General features: G+C 36.1%; 1 protein-coding gene across 1 annotated transcript in view; it reads right to left on the reverse strand.

Moving 5' to 3' along the window:
- Gorab (Golgin, RAB6 interacting) overlaps nt 1–18284 on the reverse strand; it is a 144639-nt gene that overhangs the window by 12829 nt on the left and 113526 nt on the right. Inside the window, exons 4-5 of the mRNA XM_081764920.1 lie at nt 9502–9642; nt 6704–6917 (exon numbers count right to left, since the gene is read on the reverse strand). Coding sequence (XP_081621046.1) covers nt 6704–6917; nt 9502–9642 — 355 coding nt within the window. The remainder of the gene's footprint in view (nt 1–6703; nt 6918–9501; nt 9643–18284) is intronic.

Below are 18284 nucleotides of genomic sequence, written 5' to 3' on the forward strand. Positions count from 1 at the left end.
CGGGAGGTTTGTCGAAATAGTGTAGTGGATCATAGCACTGTATTTCGGTGCTCAGCTCGTTTCCGTGAAGGTCGTGTAATCATTGCGGACACCTCAAGATGTGAACGACCATCAACTGCAACAGACTACACTCCTGAGATTATTGTGAATGACATTTTGAGAGAGGGTTGACGAAAATATGTAAGAAAATTGCATATGAGACCAAAATATCTGTCACTTCACTTTACAAAATTATTACCGAAAAGCTGAAAATGAAGACGAGATGGGTTCCGCATGATCTGAGTACAGAGCAGAAAGTATGTTGCAAAAGAATCGCAGAAAAATTGCTTCAACGTTATCAAACAGAAGGAGATCAGCTTTTCAAACGACTGTTGCAATTGATGAAACCTGGATACGAGAGTTTGAACCAGAACTGAAGTTTCAGTCGTCACATTAAAACAGTTCAGACTCTTCACACCCGAAGAAATTCTGCTAGCAACAATCAAACGTTTTACTCACGATGATCTTCGCGTATGATACGAATGGAGATCACAGGGGAGTGACATAGGGGACGTCTATACCAGGCGTATATTACAAGCTGTTTCTGCAAAATGTTTTGCATCCGTAAAGTATTGAAAGAAATCCCGACATTCTTGCAGATGGTGTATTCTGAACGATAATGCAAGGCCGCATACTGCTCTACAAGTAAGAGTGACACTTAACAAGTATGGATGGGAAATACTTTCCTTCCCAATATAGTCCTGATTTGAGCCCACCAGACTTTGAATTGTTTCCCAAATTAAAAGACCCACTCTGTGGAAAACGTTTTGATTCGATTGATGAAGCTTTCAGTGAGGTGACCCGAGTGATCAGACATCTCTACAATGAAGGTGCCCTATCCAGAATACAGAATTTGCCAAATGTTGGGAAGTTTTCATAAACAAGTATGAAGATTGTATTGAACGCCTGTAAAGATATTTTGTACAATAAATTATTAGTTTGCATAACATCTTTCAGTGTGCAGAACTTTCGAAGTGACTGTCGTACAATATATTGCAAAAAATTTTCCGAACAGTTGCTAGGACATAATGTTGTACGTAGCGGTACATCTAAATACTAATTGCAAACATTAGAAGCTATTGGTACCATAACAAATAACAGTCTATGTGCCACGCTAAATAACAGTATATGAGTCTAATTTTGTAATAATGTTCGCAAAATTTGCGAATCGCAAACGAACGCAGAAACGATGCAATAATTGTTATTATTGCATACCGATAATCGAAAAAAAAGCCATATTTTAAATTTCGTTAACACAATTCACTGCAGAATGATGCCGTATAAAACATTTTTAGACATTCAGTAATTACGACCTAGCAATTGTGTATGTAAGAGAAAACTTGAACCAATGATTTTTGTGATAATAATGCAAAATTCACAAATTTTTACGTTTGCTGCAGTATCATAGAAGGAGTTTACTAAATGTATACTAAACTAAGCTAACCAAAGTCAACCTACGTATCCTAACTCATATTTTATGTTCAAGGACAAAAAGAAAGAAAAAAAAACACCTAAGTAAAATTTTAGTGAATCCCATCAGCACTATATTACAAACGTATCACGCATTGTTGTGCGTGAGCCAGTGTACAGTACATTACTTCAGTCTTACTACTTGCTAGTACTTGCATTTTGATCAATTTATTTACCTTTGAATTTATAGTAAATATGGTGCTTTTTCACTTTTGGCGCAACAAATTTTGAAAGATTTACAGGTAAAAGTCCGTATTTTGCATGAAAAGACATAAACAACAATTTTCTGCAAGCGATAGAGTTAAATACAAAGCAATACACCTGTATTTTATGTTTACAAGTATAGATTACTATAGTTCGCGTCCCTCGAATTGGCGTGTGGCATCAGCCAACAAGATAGTAGTGCGCTGTTACTATACCTTTAGGGAGGAACCTATTCATTCATAATTGTCCACAAATACGAACAAAATTAATTATGAATGATTTGATTCCTCCCTGAAGGTTTAGTAACAGTGCACTGTGAGTTTATTGGTTGATGCCACACACCAATTCGGGTGGCGCGGAGTATAGTGTAAAATTCTTACGAGTACTTTACTAGGGATAAAATAAGTGAGTGCATATAAATGATGGTTGTATTAGAAACTATTTTCCACCGGTGTTGTATTTGTGCACAGTGTACATAAGTTGTATTTTATGTTTACAAGTGGAACGCTACAAGTATTATTGAAACTCATATCATTACAAAAATCCACTCATTTCACTATCCTTATTTTTGCATATAGCAACCTTCGCTGACGCACCTGCTCCCTTCGGACTCACCCCCTCTCTAGAGATGCCCTTCAGTTTGGCCCTGCTGTGACTCGGTTAGATAGCATTCTTGCTTTTTAGTGGCCTACTAGCAAAGGTTGTTTCTTGTTTTTTTGCATTGCAGTTTTTATGCATACATCCGGACGCCGTATTTACACGCAAATCCTAGAAGAATTTTAATTTTTCAACAATTGATTATGATGGTCCCCTTGAAATTTAACTATTCCATTTGACATGTTCCCATGTCGACCAGCGCAAATCATTTAGTAAACAATAATAAGGAATTTGTAAAGAATTGTAATTTTTGAACAATTATTTCGAGTTGTACGGCAAAAGTAAAGCTGCACGAGAAATCTTCCTAAAAATGTACTTAAAATATTATGTTGAGCTTCACATGAAAGGCAGTAGCGCGTTTCAAACTTATTTGATGATTTGTAACTATACATTCAATAAATGAGCTGACAAATACAAAAGATAACGTGCAGTTTGAAAAGTTGGCTGCAAAGTAGAAATTTAAAAAATAGACGAATTTTATGGTACATATAATTAGGTACTTCCAGAAAGAAATGCCTATTTCATTGGTGCATATAGGCTACAACTCATACAGCTAACCTTTGTAGCTATTTATAATATGGTAGCAAAATAATAATAAATAAAAAAATGTCAGTTAGGGCCAATGAATTTAAAATTTTAAGTTCCTAAGTGAGAGTTCATCTGTATAAAGTATACTACACAAAGAAATTTGTTTCATGACCTGATGGGTAATGCCAAGGACTTGGGGAACTATTCCGATATGGGTTACGTCAACGCAAAGCAATATTTAACATTTTGTTAGTGATCATCGGCATAGCAGTTATAATGACTTCTTGCATTTCTTATATGAACAATTTCTTGAACAATGCTTCCGAATGATCCTCTTAGACGTGCAAACGAAGAAAGTGAATAATTATCTTGATTACACCACTTGGCTACACCCAACAGCTGCAATACAGCCAAAGAAATTGTGCTCACAAATCATCCTTTGTATTGCTTCAATTGGAACACTCTTACTTTTTTCATTCATTCGTGTTTAAAAAAGAAATAATAACAAGTCGGTAATATTTACAGATAATATTGAATTGTTTCGATATTACTCCCCTAAAGTTGCACGAGAATAAGTATATTCACTGCACGAAATAGCTATTAGGTAGGTCTCGTAAACGTATTTCTACCATCCTGTTAAAATTTGAATTGATATTACTAACTCAAGAACAATTTATATTCACATTACGTTTAATTAGTCCCTTCAAGGACTCAAATGGGTTTCATTTCATTGTATGTCCATTGGTTTATGTTTTATTTCATTTTAATCATTTCTTCACGATCTCTCCAACGCTGAGGGAAAAAAAGGGAATTTTGAAACAGCGTTACCATCTTGTACAGCACAAAATTCTCAGCTTTTACAGAGTACCGAATATCTTGGTAAGTACTTGACTTATCGATCTCAAATAAACGTGACAATGCTCCTTATGACATACTGATTTCCTCTATGCATTTAAACCTATACTGTACTAGGGACTTTTTCGAAGTTATTGCACTATTTCCAAACTCAATTTTTCTCTCTTCTGTTGTGGCAACACTGTTTAACTGATCCTTCTAAACTTGAAGTCATTTTAAAGAGTTCTTTCCAGTATTTCATTTAATGTGCACAAATAGTTACTACTTCATTCCTTGTGTGTGTTAAAGGCGTTTAAATTTGACACATGTTTAACAATATCTCTCAAAAAGTATGCAACACTGATCTGCGAGTGTCATCTCTTTCGTCTTTGTTTTCATTGCTGATTCGAATTATGATATTAAATTTAGGTCATTCCATTTAAAAAATCATAACTTTATATTGGGTTGGCCACACTGTTCACCTAGTGATGTTACCCAATACATGGATAGATGTCCCCCTTCCTGTAGTTGCTTTGTACCAAGTTTCGCTTCTCTCACTCTCTTAGTTTCTCTGTTATAAAGGTGGGACATTATAAATGGTGCACCCGGTATATATATATATATACTTAAAATATTTTGAACATTAATTGTTTCAAATATACTAGAAATCACACATATTAAATAAAATCATTAGGAACATATTAATTACTTGTCAGAATGAACAACTAAGTGATGTCTCGAAATCAGTATGTGTAAGTTAACATTATGCATACCTACAACAAACACACAGCCCTTCAGTAATTATTCATATTTAATACTAGAATAAATACAAAATGGTTATAGTGAAGCCTCTGCATTAGCACAACTTTAATTTACCATCTGACTAAGAAAATATTTGATGCAAGCAGAACATTTACGTTTAGACAGCCTACATAATATTCATGATACTATAGATTTACGATACAAGTATTAGTCTGCAAAAAAAGCATGACGGATAATACCCAAATATAATTGAAAACTCTAATTTAATCTGCAAAAGTAAAATTTAATTAGCATAATATATACAATTTATATTTGTATATGTAATTAAATATAAAATACACAGTGTCAATAAATAAATCTATTTCACAACGTTCCTGGAAACATACTACAAACTGAAACCTACCTCATAGCAATTATCTTACATATTCAAACATAATAAATTCTACTACTGCTTATTCTATTCATATGTAGCAGGATATATCCACTATTTATTGCAAAGTATTCAGCGTCAACAAATAATTCTTTTGCACAACGTTCCTGAGATACACATTACAAACAAACTAATACATCGCAGGAATTCTGTTGAAAAATATTTAAACAATTTTATTTCAGAATCACCAAATTTAGAATTCAAAATTGTAAGCAACTTGCTTTAAGAATGTAACTACATTCTCACGTTTGCAATTTGTACAAACGGTGCTTAGTTTCTTTTCAACGTCTGCGTATTTTCTGTTTGTTCTGACTTCTTGTCTGCCAGTGATTTGTTACATTCGAACAGCACCGAAGAGATTCCGAAATACTCAACAAATATCAACTAGAAAATCTCTACAAATTCTTGCTTCTCTTCTGACATTTCCACTAATATATACATACAGATACTTGTATAAAGTTTTTAATATAATTTTAATCTTTTATTCGTAGCAACATGATTGTGCTTCTAATGAATATTCGTGAAATAAGCAAAAAAGATAATTACTTCATGCAGTATTTAATTTTTATTTTATTTATTGATTATTTTTTAAATTTTTTATAAATGTATTTTCTCTGATAAACAACCTTCTTTAGGAAGAGTGGACGTTTCGGTGTAAAGATCAGAACTTTTACACCAAAACGTCCTATACCGAAACAACCGTATCCCGGGTTTATCTATGAACCGTATTTGATCACTGAACGATAAATATACTAGTAGCAAAGTAGTATTACAGGGTGTCTACTGAGTTTCAATTTCAAAATTTCAGTATATTTCCAGTATATTCAGTATAACTATCAGCAAAATTCTGGTACCTAATACAATGATTTTTTTAAAAGCTCTTTACGAATAATCAAACTCTTGATGATTTCAGGTTAGTAGTTGTTTTACTATCAAATTAATATTTTATTTTTAATAAATTTAGTTAACCTTGATTTCTTTGAAATACAAATGATTAGGTATATGTAGCTGGTCATGAAAGCGCTGAAATCTTTACACAAGCAATGTGCCAGATCCATACCAAGCATTAAAACTGGCCCTTAGTTTCCCATCATTCGGCAAACTTTTACTGATTTTACTGACTAGTTTGCAGTTCTGTTTACTGTACCTGAAGCACTGCATATAATATAATGCATCCATTGTTATTATACGTGAGGTATAGGGAAAAAAAGAGAGAGAAAAAAAAAACGGAAACTGAAAACAATATTAGTAGAAAGGGGAAAGATAGTGACTATCTGAAACCCCAAGAGAGATGGCGTCATATCTTAACGCCAGATCATTAGGGAAAATCACAATTTATTGTTTCAGTAACTGTGCTGTATTACGTAAGTATTGTCATTCTATAAAATCACTTTTTTTCATGATCTGAAGCTCAATTTCACTACTTTTCTTTGACCGACAACCTCAATTCATGACTTTCATCGCCCGTAGACAACCCGCTCGGAGGCCTGATACAGTGAGCCAAGAGCCTTATTTGTATTATATAACTGTATTATTAAGTTTATTATAACTTGTATAAATAATTATGTATTATTCTATTCTAGTTATAATATAAGATTGTTATTACCCTGAACTTTTGGAATTCAAAAATTCAGGGTAGGTTATAAAGAATGATAATATTTGTATATTTTATAATTTTTCCAGTATTTTCAGTATCAAAATTAAATTCCAGTATTTTAAGTATTTCCAGTATCAGTAGACACCCTGTATTATAATAAAAGAATAGAAACAGGTACTTACCAACGAAGTGGACTTTGGTTCCTCCTTTGTATCATTAGCTGGAGGTGACATATTTAATTTCTCCATTAGCTCAGACAACTTCTTTGCTTTGCGCACCTCATTTTGTTCTATAATTGCACACAAATGTTCTGTAAGAAGCTCCTTCCTCTGTAATTTTTCAAATAACTTTAACTTGGCATCGAGAAATTCTTTCTCAGCTTTGTTATACCTTTTCCTGGAATTACAAGAAGAAATAATTGCACATTAAATACATCAAAATGAAATAGAAATGTGACAATCTATTCTCTATTGCATTACTGATTGATACTCACGTTTAAAAATGTAATCATCTTCTAACTTATCAGAAAGCCTACCCAAAAGTTAAAAAGTAGTAGTAAACTCAAGAGACAGAAATATTTTTAATGTCATTTGATAATACAAAAATAAACACAGTATTTAGCAAAGTTACAGGTGAGTTATTTCTATTAAAAGACAATATCTGCTTGTGGAGTATATCACCACGAAAAAAAATGTCTCTGTCATCAGTTTTGGTATGATAAATGTCATCGCCTGCGGCATATTACGAGGCGTATGCCACAAAAGCCGATATTTTTTACGCGGAGTTGGCAACATTGATGAAGTTGAGCATGCGCAGGCAGTTGAGGAGTATTCTGTGCTTGCAAAGAAATAGAATCGTCTGAGTGGAGTTGCATACGTGCGAATAGCAGTAAGGTGAAATGGCTGTCGTAATACAAAATCCTGCCAAATGGAAAGTGAGATCTGTCATACGATTTCTGAACACCGAAAGACAGAATGCGGCTGACATCCATTGGGAATTGTGAACCATTTACGAACCGAAAGTAATGAGTGAATGGAAGATCAGGCAATGAATGGTGCAGAGAGTTTCGGGAAGGGCGTTCAAATGTTCACGACAATGAGCGTAGCGGAAGGTCTACTGTTCAGACGGACGATCTGGAAGAACGCGTTAACGAGAAACTCTGATCCAATCGCCAGTTTACAATAACTGAACTCTCCATATAGTTTCCAGAAGTGACAAGCTGGATTATCACAAACTGTGTACGAGGTGGGTGCCAAAACTGCTGACACACAATCATAAAGAGTGACAGTTGCATGTGATTTTTATTTTTTATATTTTTGGCCTGCTGGGGGAAGGATGGTAATGACCTTCTTCACATAATGATGAGGCATGAAGGCTGGATATCATATGCCACTAGAGAGACGAAGAAGCAGTCAGTGTAATGGCGGCACTCTGGTTGTTCTAAAACAAATTAACTCAAACAAACACCATCAGTTCACAAAATCAGGCAACCGAGTTTGGGAACCAAAGAGGTGTGATTCTTGTAGAATTCTTGGAAGTAGGATGAACAATTACACTAGATATGCATTGCCAAACACTGAATAATCTGCGACGTACCATCCAAAAATCGGGGAGAGGGATGCTACGTTCTGGAATTCTTTATCCATAACACAGTTGTTCGTACTGTTGAGACAATTCAAAGATTTCGATGGAAACTATTCAATTATCCTCCTTACAGCCTCGAACTTACCCCCAGCAATTTCCTTCTTTTTCTTCACCTGAAAAAGTGGCTTGCATAAAAGCGTTTCAAAGACAGCGAAGTGCTTAAGAGATCAGTTCTGGGTGGATGCACTCTCAAGTGGGATATTTCTACACAGAGGGTGTACGGAAGCTTGTGCCATGCTACCAGAAACGTCGAAAAATAGTTAAGGTATATCAATCACAATCAATTTCTTCGACTATCACAACTATTGTTTTAAAAATGACCCTCTAAGGAGGAAGAAACATTGACCAATTTCACTATTGTCATGTTTGTTTTGAACTGCTAGACACATCGATATGGAAATTAGATTATGAGGAGATTGTGTGTGTGTTGGGGCTGGGAAGTAGGGTTGATACATAAAGCACAAATATGCGACTAACTTGCAAAGTCAGTATGATTAACGAAGGCTTCCCATAACGCTTTACGATGAGCATATAGGAATGAAATCTGACAAATTAAGTTTTTTTTTTTTTTTTAAATTCACAAAATACAAATATCTCACCGAATTGAATTAACTCAATATTGACGACAGAGAGGAGGCATTATACGTGCATTTGTAAACGGCATAAACAAGCAAGCCAAACAACAACAAAAACTATGAATTATGATGACTGTTCTTACTTTTGACCCAAGCTAATTCTACGACACGTTGATCAGTTAGTTGATGTGATCTGATAAAAGACGCGTTAGGATCGCAAAATGAGTTATTCCGTGATTAACATTCAGCAAATGTTGGGTTTCTATTGTAATATGAAGCTGCCAAACGCTTAAATAGCTTCTTTGTCTACTCTTTGCTGACTGTTTATACCGGCAATGTCCACTTCTGGGTTTCTTTATATTTTTCACCTTTCCGGCAGTGTAATTATTTTATTAATAATGATTTTTTTTAAAGCCTGAAGATGATTTCACACTACCATTTGATGAATACCTGCAGCAATAGATTGGAAAGGGTGCTCCTCCCAGATGAATCAACTCTCTCATATTTTATCGATCTTTTTATTTCTCTTACTCATATTTGAATCCCCTGTGAATGAATAAGGCTCCAGGGAAGAACCTTGAAAGCGCAACGATTATTCAAAGTAAAAGAGGTTATTCCTATTTTAATTTCTCCCACAAAATGAAGTTTAAAAATATCTAAAACTACACGATCTGTTTGGGCGCCGAGTAAAAAGAATTAAAGGGTATGAAATTTTGTTTAAATAAAAATACATACAATACATATACACATAATATACTTACTGCGCTTCTGAAAACTCAAGAGTAGCAATTTCAATTTGATTTCTTAAAATTGAAACATCGTTGCTAAGAGAACTGTCCAATTTATTAAGCTCGCTTTGTATATGTTGAAGTCGACTTGACTCAGCCTCGGTCTGCTTCTTCCTGCAAAAAGATAAAAGAAATCATAAGGCAAACCTTGAACACATAAAATGAACGACTATACGCGAAATATATTATGCCGAGTTCAGCCAAGTGGAATTTGTATAATTTTCCATTCTCCTAAAACAATTGTGAAAAATTAAAATTAAAATTTACTGGAACTTAAGTGCTACAAAACAGAACGTTAAGAGTTCTTGACATCTTATTTGCAGCCGAACTAGTAATGAGTTTCTCCGATTTCGAAGAAAGAAAATAAAGTTAATCATATCACTGATATGAGAAAATCTTTAACTTTTTAGGATGAACTTTTTAGGAATTTCAGGAAAATCGTCGATTTTTATGTTGGCGGCCCTAGTACCCCTTCTAATTGCCACAGGGACAACAATGATACCTCGTTGTAAAGCTTACAAAACACAGATTCTAACGAGCTAACTTTTGTGCCGCTGTGCCAAACCCATAGAAGGAAAAAAAGATGATTTTTTTAAATGAGAATTTTTTGTTTTTGAAAATTTGTGAGGCTGCAACACTGTTACAGGAAAAAATATTTTCACGTGTACGTTAGACATTGGGTACAATCATGTAAAAAAAATGAAGGGTGAAAGTTCAATACCAAGTTCCGAAAGTGTTTCCTACGAGAATCACCTTGTACATATTTTTCGAAATATATTTTGGTCTACCCTGACGTTGGCAGCCCTAGCGACTCCTCTAATTGTTACAAAGATATAAGCCATACTTCGTTGCAAGTCTTATGGGATACATATTTTAAGGAGGTAACTCTTGTGCCCCGTGCCCAACCCGTAAAAGAAGAAGAAAATAAAAACAAATTAAAAATAAATTTTTTCGAAGTTTGTGGGACTATGACAACCCTGTTGTTTGTCATAGGCAAAAAAAGTTCTTACATATACCCCAAACATGGAGACCATTGTACAACAACAACAACAACAACAAAGTATAACAACGGATCAAAAAATTCGGAACATTGTACCTATGCGAACAATCCTGTATATTTTTTCGATGGACTGTCGTCTACTCCGACGTTGGCCGCCCTTGCGACGCTCCTAATTGTCACAGAGGTATGAGCCATACTTCATTGGAAAGCTCAAAGGACACTGATTCCAAAAAGGTAACTTTTGTGCCCTCTTGCGTATAACAAACAACAGTGTTGCCATAATCCCACAAACTTTGAAAAAGTGTATTTTCCCCCGATATTTTTGACTTCTTCTTCTTTTAGTGGTTGGGCATGGGAGGGCACAAGAGTTACCTCGTTGGAATCTATGTCCCATAAGCTTTTCAACGAGGTATGGCTCATATCTCTGTGACAATTAGGGACAAGTTCCCCTCCCCTCAATGCTGAGGGGAGGTGGAACTAAAACATCCAAATTTTCCGTTCTACCCAAGGATGTTATAAATAGAGGATCTGCCCATATGTATCTTCATCCTATTAAATCGATGAAGCCAAAAAGCAACCGAGCATCGGTACATCTGATTGGCTACTCTCGTTTCTACCATCGTCTGATTGGCTACTTTCGTTTCCGCCATGATTGTTGGCTCAAAACATTGCGATCCTATTGGGCGGAGTGGGCAGAGTAGGGGTGGCGAAACTGTGTCGTATGGCTTCAAGATTTTGTTGTAAGGGCACATCCTCTATTTTATAAGATCCTTGGTTTTACCCTTCCGATGCGCGACCCGTGATGTGGATGAAATGCACACCGTTGGAAAGTTTCATTTTTCCTGAAAAGACAGATACCTAAATCATCTCTCTAGGTTAATTAGGAGCCGAGCTAGGTTTAAGCTGCTGGCTCAAGCCCTGAGCCCTTAGTCCTGAAAAGGTTTAATATACGCTGCATTTACATAATTTAACCTCAAATGAATGTTTTTAACGGTTTGTTCCATACATTTCCCCTATTTTTTTTTTTTTTTAATTGACAATTAGGAAAAGGTCAGCCGACGCCCGTTGGGAATTTGACCGAACTTGGGCACAATTTAGAGGATGTGTCAACTATGCCTACAAAATTTCTGGGAAAGTGCACATGGGGGAGGAGGAGAAGTTATGGGGATCTGACATTTATCATTGACAGTAAATGGGAAACAGGTTTTGATGCGCACAAACAACCTTAATCTACAGCACAGGTGTGCAACTTGGAACAGTGGGTGGGCCAATCACAGAGCACTAAATGGCGTCGCGGGCCTCACTGTAGGTATATAATTTTTACGACAATTGAATAGTATATAGTATTAAATAATGGATGAAAATTTCCAGTTCACTCTTAACAGGTTTTGTAAAAAAGAAAAATTATAATACCGTAGAGTGCGGTGATACCGATCAATATTTGAATTTTTCTGCGGGAAAACCAACAGAAGTATCGAATCGCAATTTTAAAAAATAGATATTAGTTTCCTATGTTGTTTTTCTAGCAGATGCTAAACGACGACGTGTGGTATTACGTTACGGCATGAGATATTAAATACGAATTACATTGTGCAACATGAAATCCGTCCTTTACATGGAAATGTTTTTCTTATGTATTTTTGCATGAGAAAATCAACTCTGTGATTACTTTTTATGTATCACGTATCAATTTTCTGAAAAATTGAAAAGTTTGAAATTTTGTATTGTGACATTCCGTATTTTTACGGGATGTGATGAAATATGATCAAATTTTGGTTTGGTTATTGGAATTTAGCGTACCTTTTTAGCAGCGAGACTAAGGTGTGATTCAGGTTTATTGTCTCAAACTTTGAGTTGGCACCACTGCGAACACGAACAAGGAGTGAAGGCGCCTTGCATCCAAATTGTGCAGTGACCAATGAGTGTTTGATAGCGACAGTACGGTTCACATGGGCAGTATGCCTAAATCAAAAGAGACGGAAAAGCAAAACATTGCGATTGCCATGTTTTTCCAGGAGGAGAATTGTGATCGTCGGGTGACAGTGTCTTACTTCAAAGAACAAGGTGTGTATGAGAGAAGGATCAACAGAGTTATTAAACGATTTCTTGACACTGGTGGAGTTCGACACAACACAAATTCAGGGCCCCAGCGCACAGCATGTAACCAGAAGAAGATGAAAAAAAAAAAAAAAAAACAACAAAGAAGGTGTTCGTGAAACAACCAAATCTGTCAACGCCACAAGCTGCTCTAAAACTAAACATTTTGCAAGCATAAGTGATGAGAAATCGTAAAACAGCCGGAATTCACTCACGAAAAAGACAGACAGTGGCAAAAATACGATAAGATGAATTGGAGAAAGCAAAGGAAAATTGTGCAAAATTGTATAAGAAAGCCATACCTCCGGGAGGTAACTTTTTCTTCATCATTGATGACGAAACAAAAGTCGAATGGGACGCTTCAGAGATGAATGCTAATGAATATGTATCCATTGTATCAGGATACCAACCCCCTCTGGAAGCCATGATAAAACCGAAACAGGGGCGTCATTTAGGGGGGGCAGGGAAGGGCATTTGCCCCCCTGAGTTTGTGATTTATATAGATTTTATCAATAGAATAGGAGTAAGTCAGTGAAAACGCAAAATTTTACTTATATCAAGGGGTCTTGCTCCCCCCCAAGCCAAATCTGAAATGACGCTACTGAACCGAAATCCAAATTTTCACAGAAAATGATGGCGTGGCAGGCACTGACACAGGATGGGAGGCTTTCTCCAGCGTTTGTGACCGACAAAACATTAAACAGTGAAATGTATGTATCCAATTGTCTACGAAACATTCTGTTGCCATGGATACATAGTCTGAACATTACCCAGCCCATTTTATTTTGGCCGGACAAGGCATCATCGCATTATGCTCAGATCACCGTGCAGTTTTTGGGGAACAATCACATCTCATATGTGTCACGAGTTAACAACCCAACGTCTGTGCCACAGTGTAGATCAATTAAGCGGTTCTGGGCTATGGTGAAGAGAGAAATGTTTGCTAAAAAGCTTCTTTGCGAGAACATAACGCAATTTAAGCGAAATTGGCCCGTATTTCGAAGCAGGTGGCTGCAAAACAAGGAAAACGCCTTTTTGCCAACTTCAAGAAGAAGCTGCGCGTGGCAGGAAAAGAAGGCCCATATGCTGTCTGCTTGAATAAATTTTAATTCATGTATGTATCCTGTAGTCTATGAAATAAACAGTTTTGGTTTGGGAATCATGCTTCATTTTTTTTCTAATTTTTCGTTTTGGGACAATAAACCTGATTCACACCTTATATGAGACGTGGGTCTATAGTTTAAGGTTGAATCCAAGCCTCCGTGTCGCTCAATGTTTTCCTACCGGGAATCAAACTCGAGACCCCGTGCACCAAAGGCGCACATTCCACCCACTAGATCAGTGGAGAGGCAGAAATGTACTTAAGATAAAAATTATTGCATATGTAATATACAATACAACTTACGCTCATTTAAACATCATCCAACCGACAATTTTTCTTCTTTACAGAAGGTATACTCTGTTTAAAGAGAGGTTCTCATCCCTCAATTTTCTCCTGCAAGAGTCTTTTTCTGCGTTATAATAGGAAACACTAGTTTCTCATATTTCTCCTCACTCTTTATCTTCATTTCAGGTAGTAGCCCATTAACATCTAGTGATAAGCGAGTTCAAATTTGTGTTGCCTAACTCTGCTGCCAGATGTTCTAACGTTTGAGTATTTTTTTGGTTAGATTGTATTGTTAGTTACTAAGTGTGTTTCGTTTCGAGTGGTCAGATTTGTCGCATTGTGTCTTTTTGTGGTAGTGTTTGTTGCGCATCTGGGTTTCAAGAAAGTGCTGACATGCAGTGAAGTGCAATGGCCCGTGCGTGTAAAAATAAACCCGATTTATTTTATGTGTGTGGTGAAATTATATTTAAAACTCTTAAAAGTAGCCTTACACCTTTAGTGAAAAAAGGCTTATGTACTGTAATTTGGCTGCAGGGTTGGAGATCAAGATAACTCTTGGGCCCCACGCATATGCTGCACTACGTGTTCCAGGAATTTGAGAAACTGGCTACAAGGAAAACGTATTTCTATGAAATTTGCTGTTCCTATGATTTGGCGCGAACAAATAGATCATGTAACTGACTGTTACTTTTGTTTGACTGATGTAAAGGGTTTTTCCTCTAAATCTAAACATAGGATTCAGTATCCTAATTTAAAGTCAGCTATCCGACCGGTTCCAGTACCTAAACCTCCAGAACATTACATTATTGATTCGGAAGAAGATACTGCAGACGGTCCAAGCAGTAGAGAAGATGTAGACTTTCAGCCTTCTACATCCCAGTCAACGTTACCTCATTTGATCACACAAAAAGAGCTTATCGATCTTGTTCGAGACTTAAATCTTCCTAAAAGAAAAGCGGAGTTATTGGGCTCCAGGCTTCAAGGTTGGAATCTCTTAGCTCAAGATATTAAAATAAGTTTGTTTAGAAAACGACAAAGTAATTTTCAAGACTATTTCGTTGAAAATGGAGACATTGTTTATTGTAAAGATGTAGATGGCTTATTTCAGTCTTTAGGACATGAACATAACCCTACCGAGTGGCGCTTGTTTATTGACACCTCGAAACTAAGTCTGAAGGCAGTGCGTCTCCTTATTGGAAATGTTCACCCATCTGTTCCTGTATCATATGCGGCTTATACAAAGGAGACGTATGAAGTTATGAGTGCGATATTGGACTTCATTGAATATAAAAAAAATCAAATGGCATGTGTGGGGGGACTTAAAAGTTATTGGTATTCTCACAGGAATACAACAAGGATACACCAAGTATTGTTTTTTTCTATATAAGTGGGATAGCCGTAACAAAGCAAACCACTACGTCCGTAAATACTGGCCTCAAAGACATGATTTCATTCCCGGCACCAAGAACGTATCTTGTACACCAATTGTGAACCCTCAAGATGTATTTTTGCCACCACTACATATCAAGCTTGGGTTGATGAAGATTTTTGTTAAAGCACTAGATAGATAAGGTATTGCTTTTACGCACCTTAAGAAGAAATTCCCAAACTTAAGTGAGGCAAAAATTAAAGAGGAATATTTGTTGGTCCACAGATTAAAACAGCCATGCAGGATGAAGACTTTGAAACTAAACTCTTTGAAATTGAGAAATCAGCTTGGCTGTCATTTAAATCGGTATGTTCAAGTTTTCTTGGGAACGTAAAGGATGAAAATTATGAAGCTATTGTTAGTGACATGGTGCGCAGATTTCAAGTCATGGGATGCAACATTTTTATCATTAAAATTACACTTTTTGCACTCACATCTCGACTTTTTCAAAACCTCGGCGCAGTAAGTGATGAACACGGAGAACGGTTTCATCAGGACATTGCCACATTTGAAAAGCGTTACAGTGGAAAATGGACTGAAAGTATGTTTGCTGAGTATTGCTGGTCTATTGTCAGAGAGACTCCAGAAGATGTCTACAAGCGTAAGCGGCCAAAGAAAGTATTTTAAAGGGTAAGTCAACAAAATTTAATATTAGTATAATATGCTTTTCTAGCGTACATTGGATAGCAAATATACGTAAATATGTACATTTCGTATAATGTGTTTTGGTCTGGCCAATAAAAACGTGACGTGATAGAACATTTTGGTTTTCACCAATGAATTCAGCACTTGCCATTTAGTTAAAATCACATAATTTCATTTGAAGGCCAGAAAAAAAGTTTAAATTTGTTGCACAGTGTTATTGATCGGTAGTGGGGTGATTCCGATCATTCATGTGTTGCTGCGGATGATCGATATAAGGCAGCGGGAGGTGATACAGAGCATGAAGAAACATGTCAAACATATATTATCAGTAAATGTCAGAGTACAGAACACACTACAAAATATAGAGACATACAATGGCGGTAAAAAGTACGTTCACTGTCACAGTTATTCCACAAATCGAACAATGAGACCTAGAAATTCGACACCTCGCCGACACACCTATCTTTCAATCGCAATTATGACAATCTAGTGAAGATCAGTCCGGTACACTCATGTCCAAAATGATTGTCGCATATCTATAAGTCTCTTTGTAAGAATATAATTTGATAATGATTTTCCAGAGTACTTTTAATACTGATACTATGTGTATAATCGGGAAATGTATATTTGTGGCAATTTTCATAGGGAAAGAATTCTAAATACGAAAATTAGAATAAGTAAAACAAAATGTTGGTAAATGAACAAGACAGCTTTATTTTCGTTTTATTGTTCTTATTTACTACTCTTTTGACGTGAAATTTGCCACATACATGTCTTTGCCGATTATACACATACCAACATTATAAGAAATACCGGGTTATCAAATTATATTCCTACAACAACATATTTATAGACATGCGACAATAATTTTGGACATGAGTGTATCAGAAGTATACGGGAACACATTTTTTATTTCTTTCTTTCTTTTTCTTTCTTTTTTTAAAAGAAGAAACTTTACCTTTTATCTGTTGAACTTAAGGACTTGCGTCGCTTGTCCAATAAAGTAACGTGTAAGGGTTTTGCTCACAGGGAATTTTATACGCCATTTAGCATATAGTAGCCCTTCAACATCTTCTCCTTCTCCTCACTGAAAACTGTTTGGCCACCATATTTCTTGCTGTACTTATTTTTAGCGTTGTCACACAACATTATATATGGGATGTTATAATTTTCTGCTGCCTTTCGGATACTTATTCCACCCTTCTGTACCTCTAGTATTTTTTTCTTAAGTTGTTTTATATTATACTTACGCCGACCATGCGGACCAAGTTGTTTCAAACACTTTCTCGGGATGATCAGTTTCACCCCTAAACTTGGCATAAATTTGTAAAAGAACTAATCGTCACTACACCAGTTTTGATACTGTTATGCAAACTTACACGAAGCAAGTTGTTTTATTTTGCTACGATATGGTGCCCTACCAAAAGCTATAAACTACGTACTGTAGTCACACTAATATAATGAAAACAGGGTTCCGCAATAATTACGTCATCATTAGGAAACTTTGCACTATACACACAATATGCATGCATCATGCTCTGACTTTCTGTTCTCATAGATCTCGTGTCTAATCACCCTTCTTCTTATGATATCTTTTCTACACTCGACTTGAAACAATAGATGACAGCACCCTCTCAATGCAGGTACGTGCAAATGATCGGTTTCACCCCGCATGATCGGTATCACCCCGTTCTACGGTAATTATTATTTTCAATAACTGACCAGTGGGCCGGAAGACAGGGTTAGGCAGACCGGCTGTTGCACACGGCTGATCTACAGTAACATATTGTTGATAGTGTAACTTAACCTATAGTAACACATAGAGATGATTGTAACTGTAGATACAGCGATAATGTAATTTAACCTAAAGTAACACACAGTGGTGATGTAGGCACAACTTAATGTATACCAATGTATTGTGACGATTTAAGTGAAATTTAATCTACAGTAACCAGGGACGTACGCAGGAATTTATTTCGGGAGGGATCTAAAGCGTTTCGAGGGGGTCAAAATACAATTTGAGCCTAAATTATATGAACATTTCTAAAATTGCCACTAAAAGTAGACTACATTTACAAAAAGTCGGGAGGGGGGGTTCGGACCCCCAGGACCCACCCCCTGCGTACGCCCCTGACAGTAACACATTATGACGATTGAATTGCAACTTAAATTTTTTTTTTTTTTTATTTAAATTATTT

Source organism: Thermobia domestica, chromosome 7 (assembly GCF_964235325.1).
Source record: "Thermobia domestica chromosome 7, izTheDome1.hap1.1, whole genome shotgun sequence".
Taxonomy (NCBI): Eukaryota; Metazoa; Arthropoda; class Insecta; order Zygentoma; family Lepismatidae; genus Thermobia; species Thermobia domestica.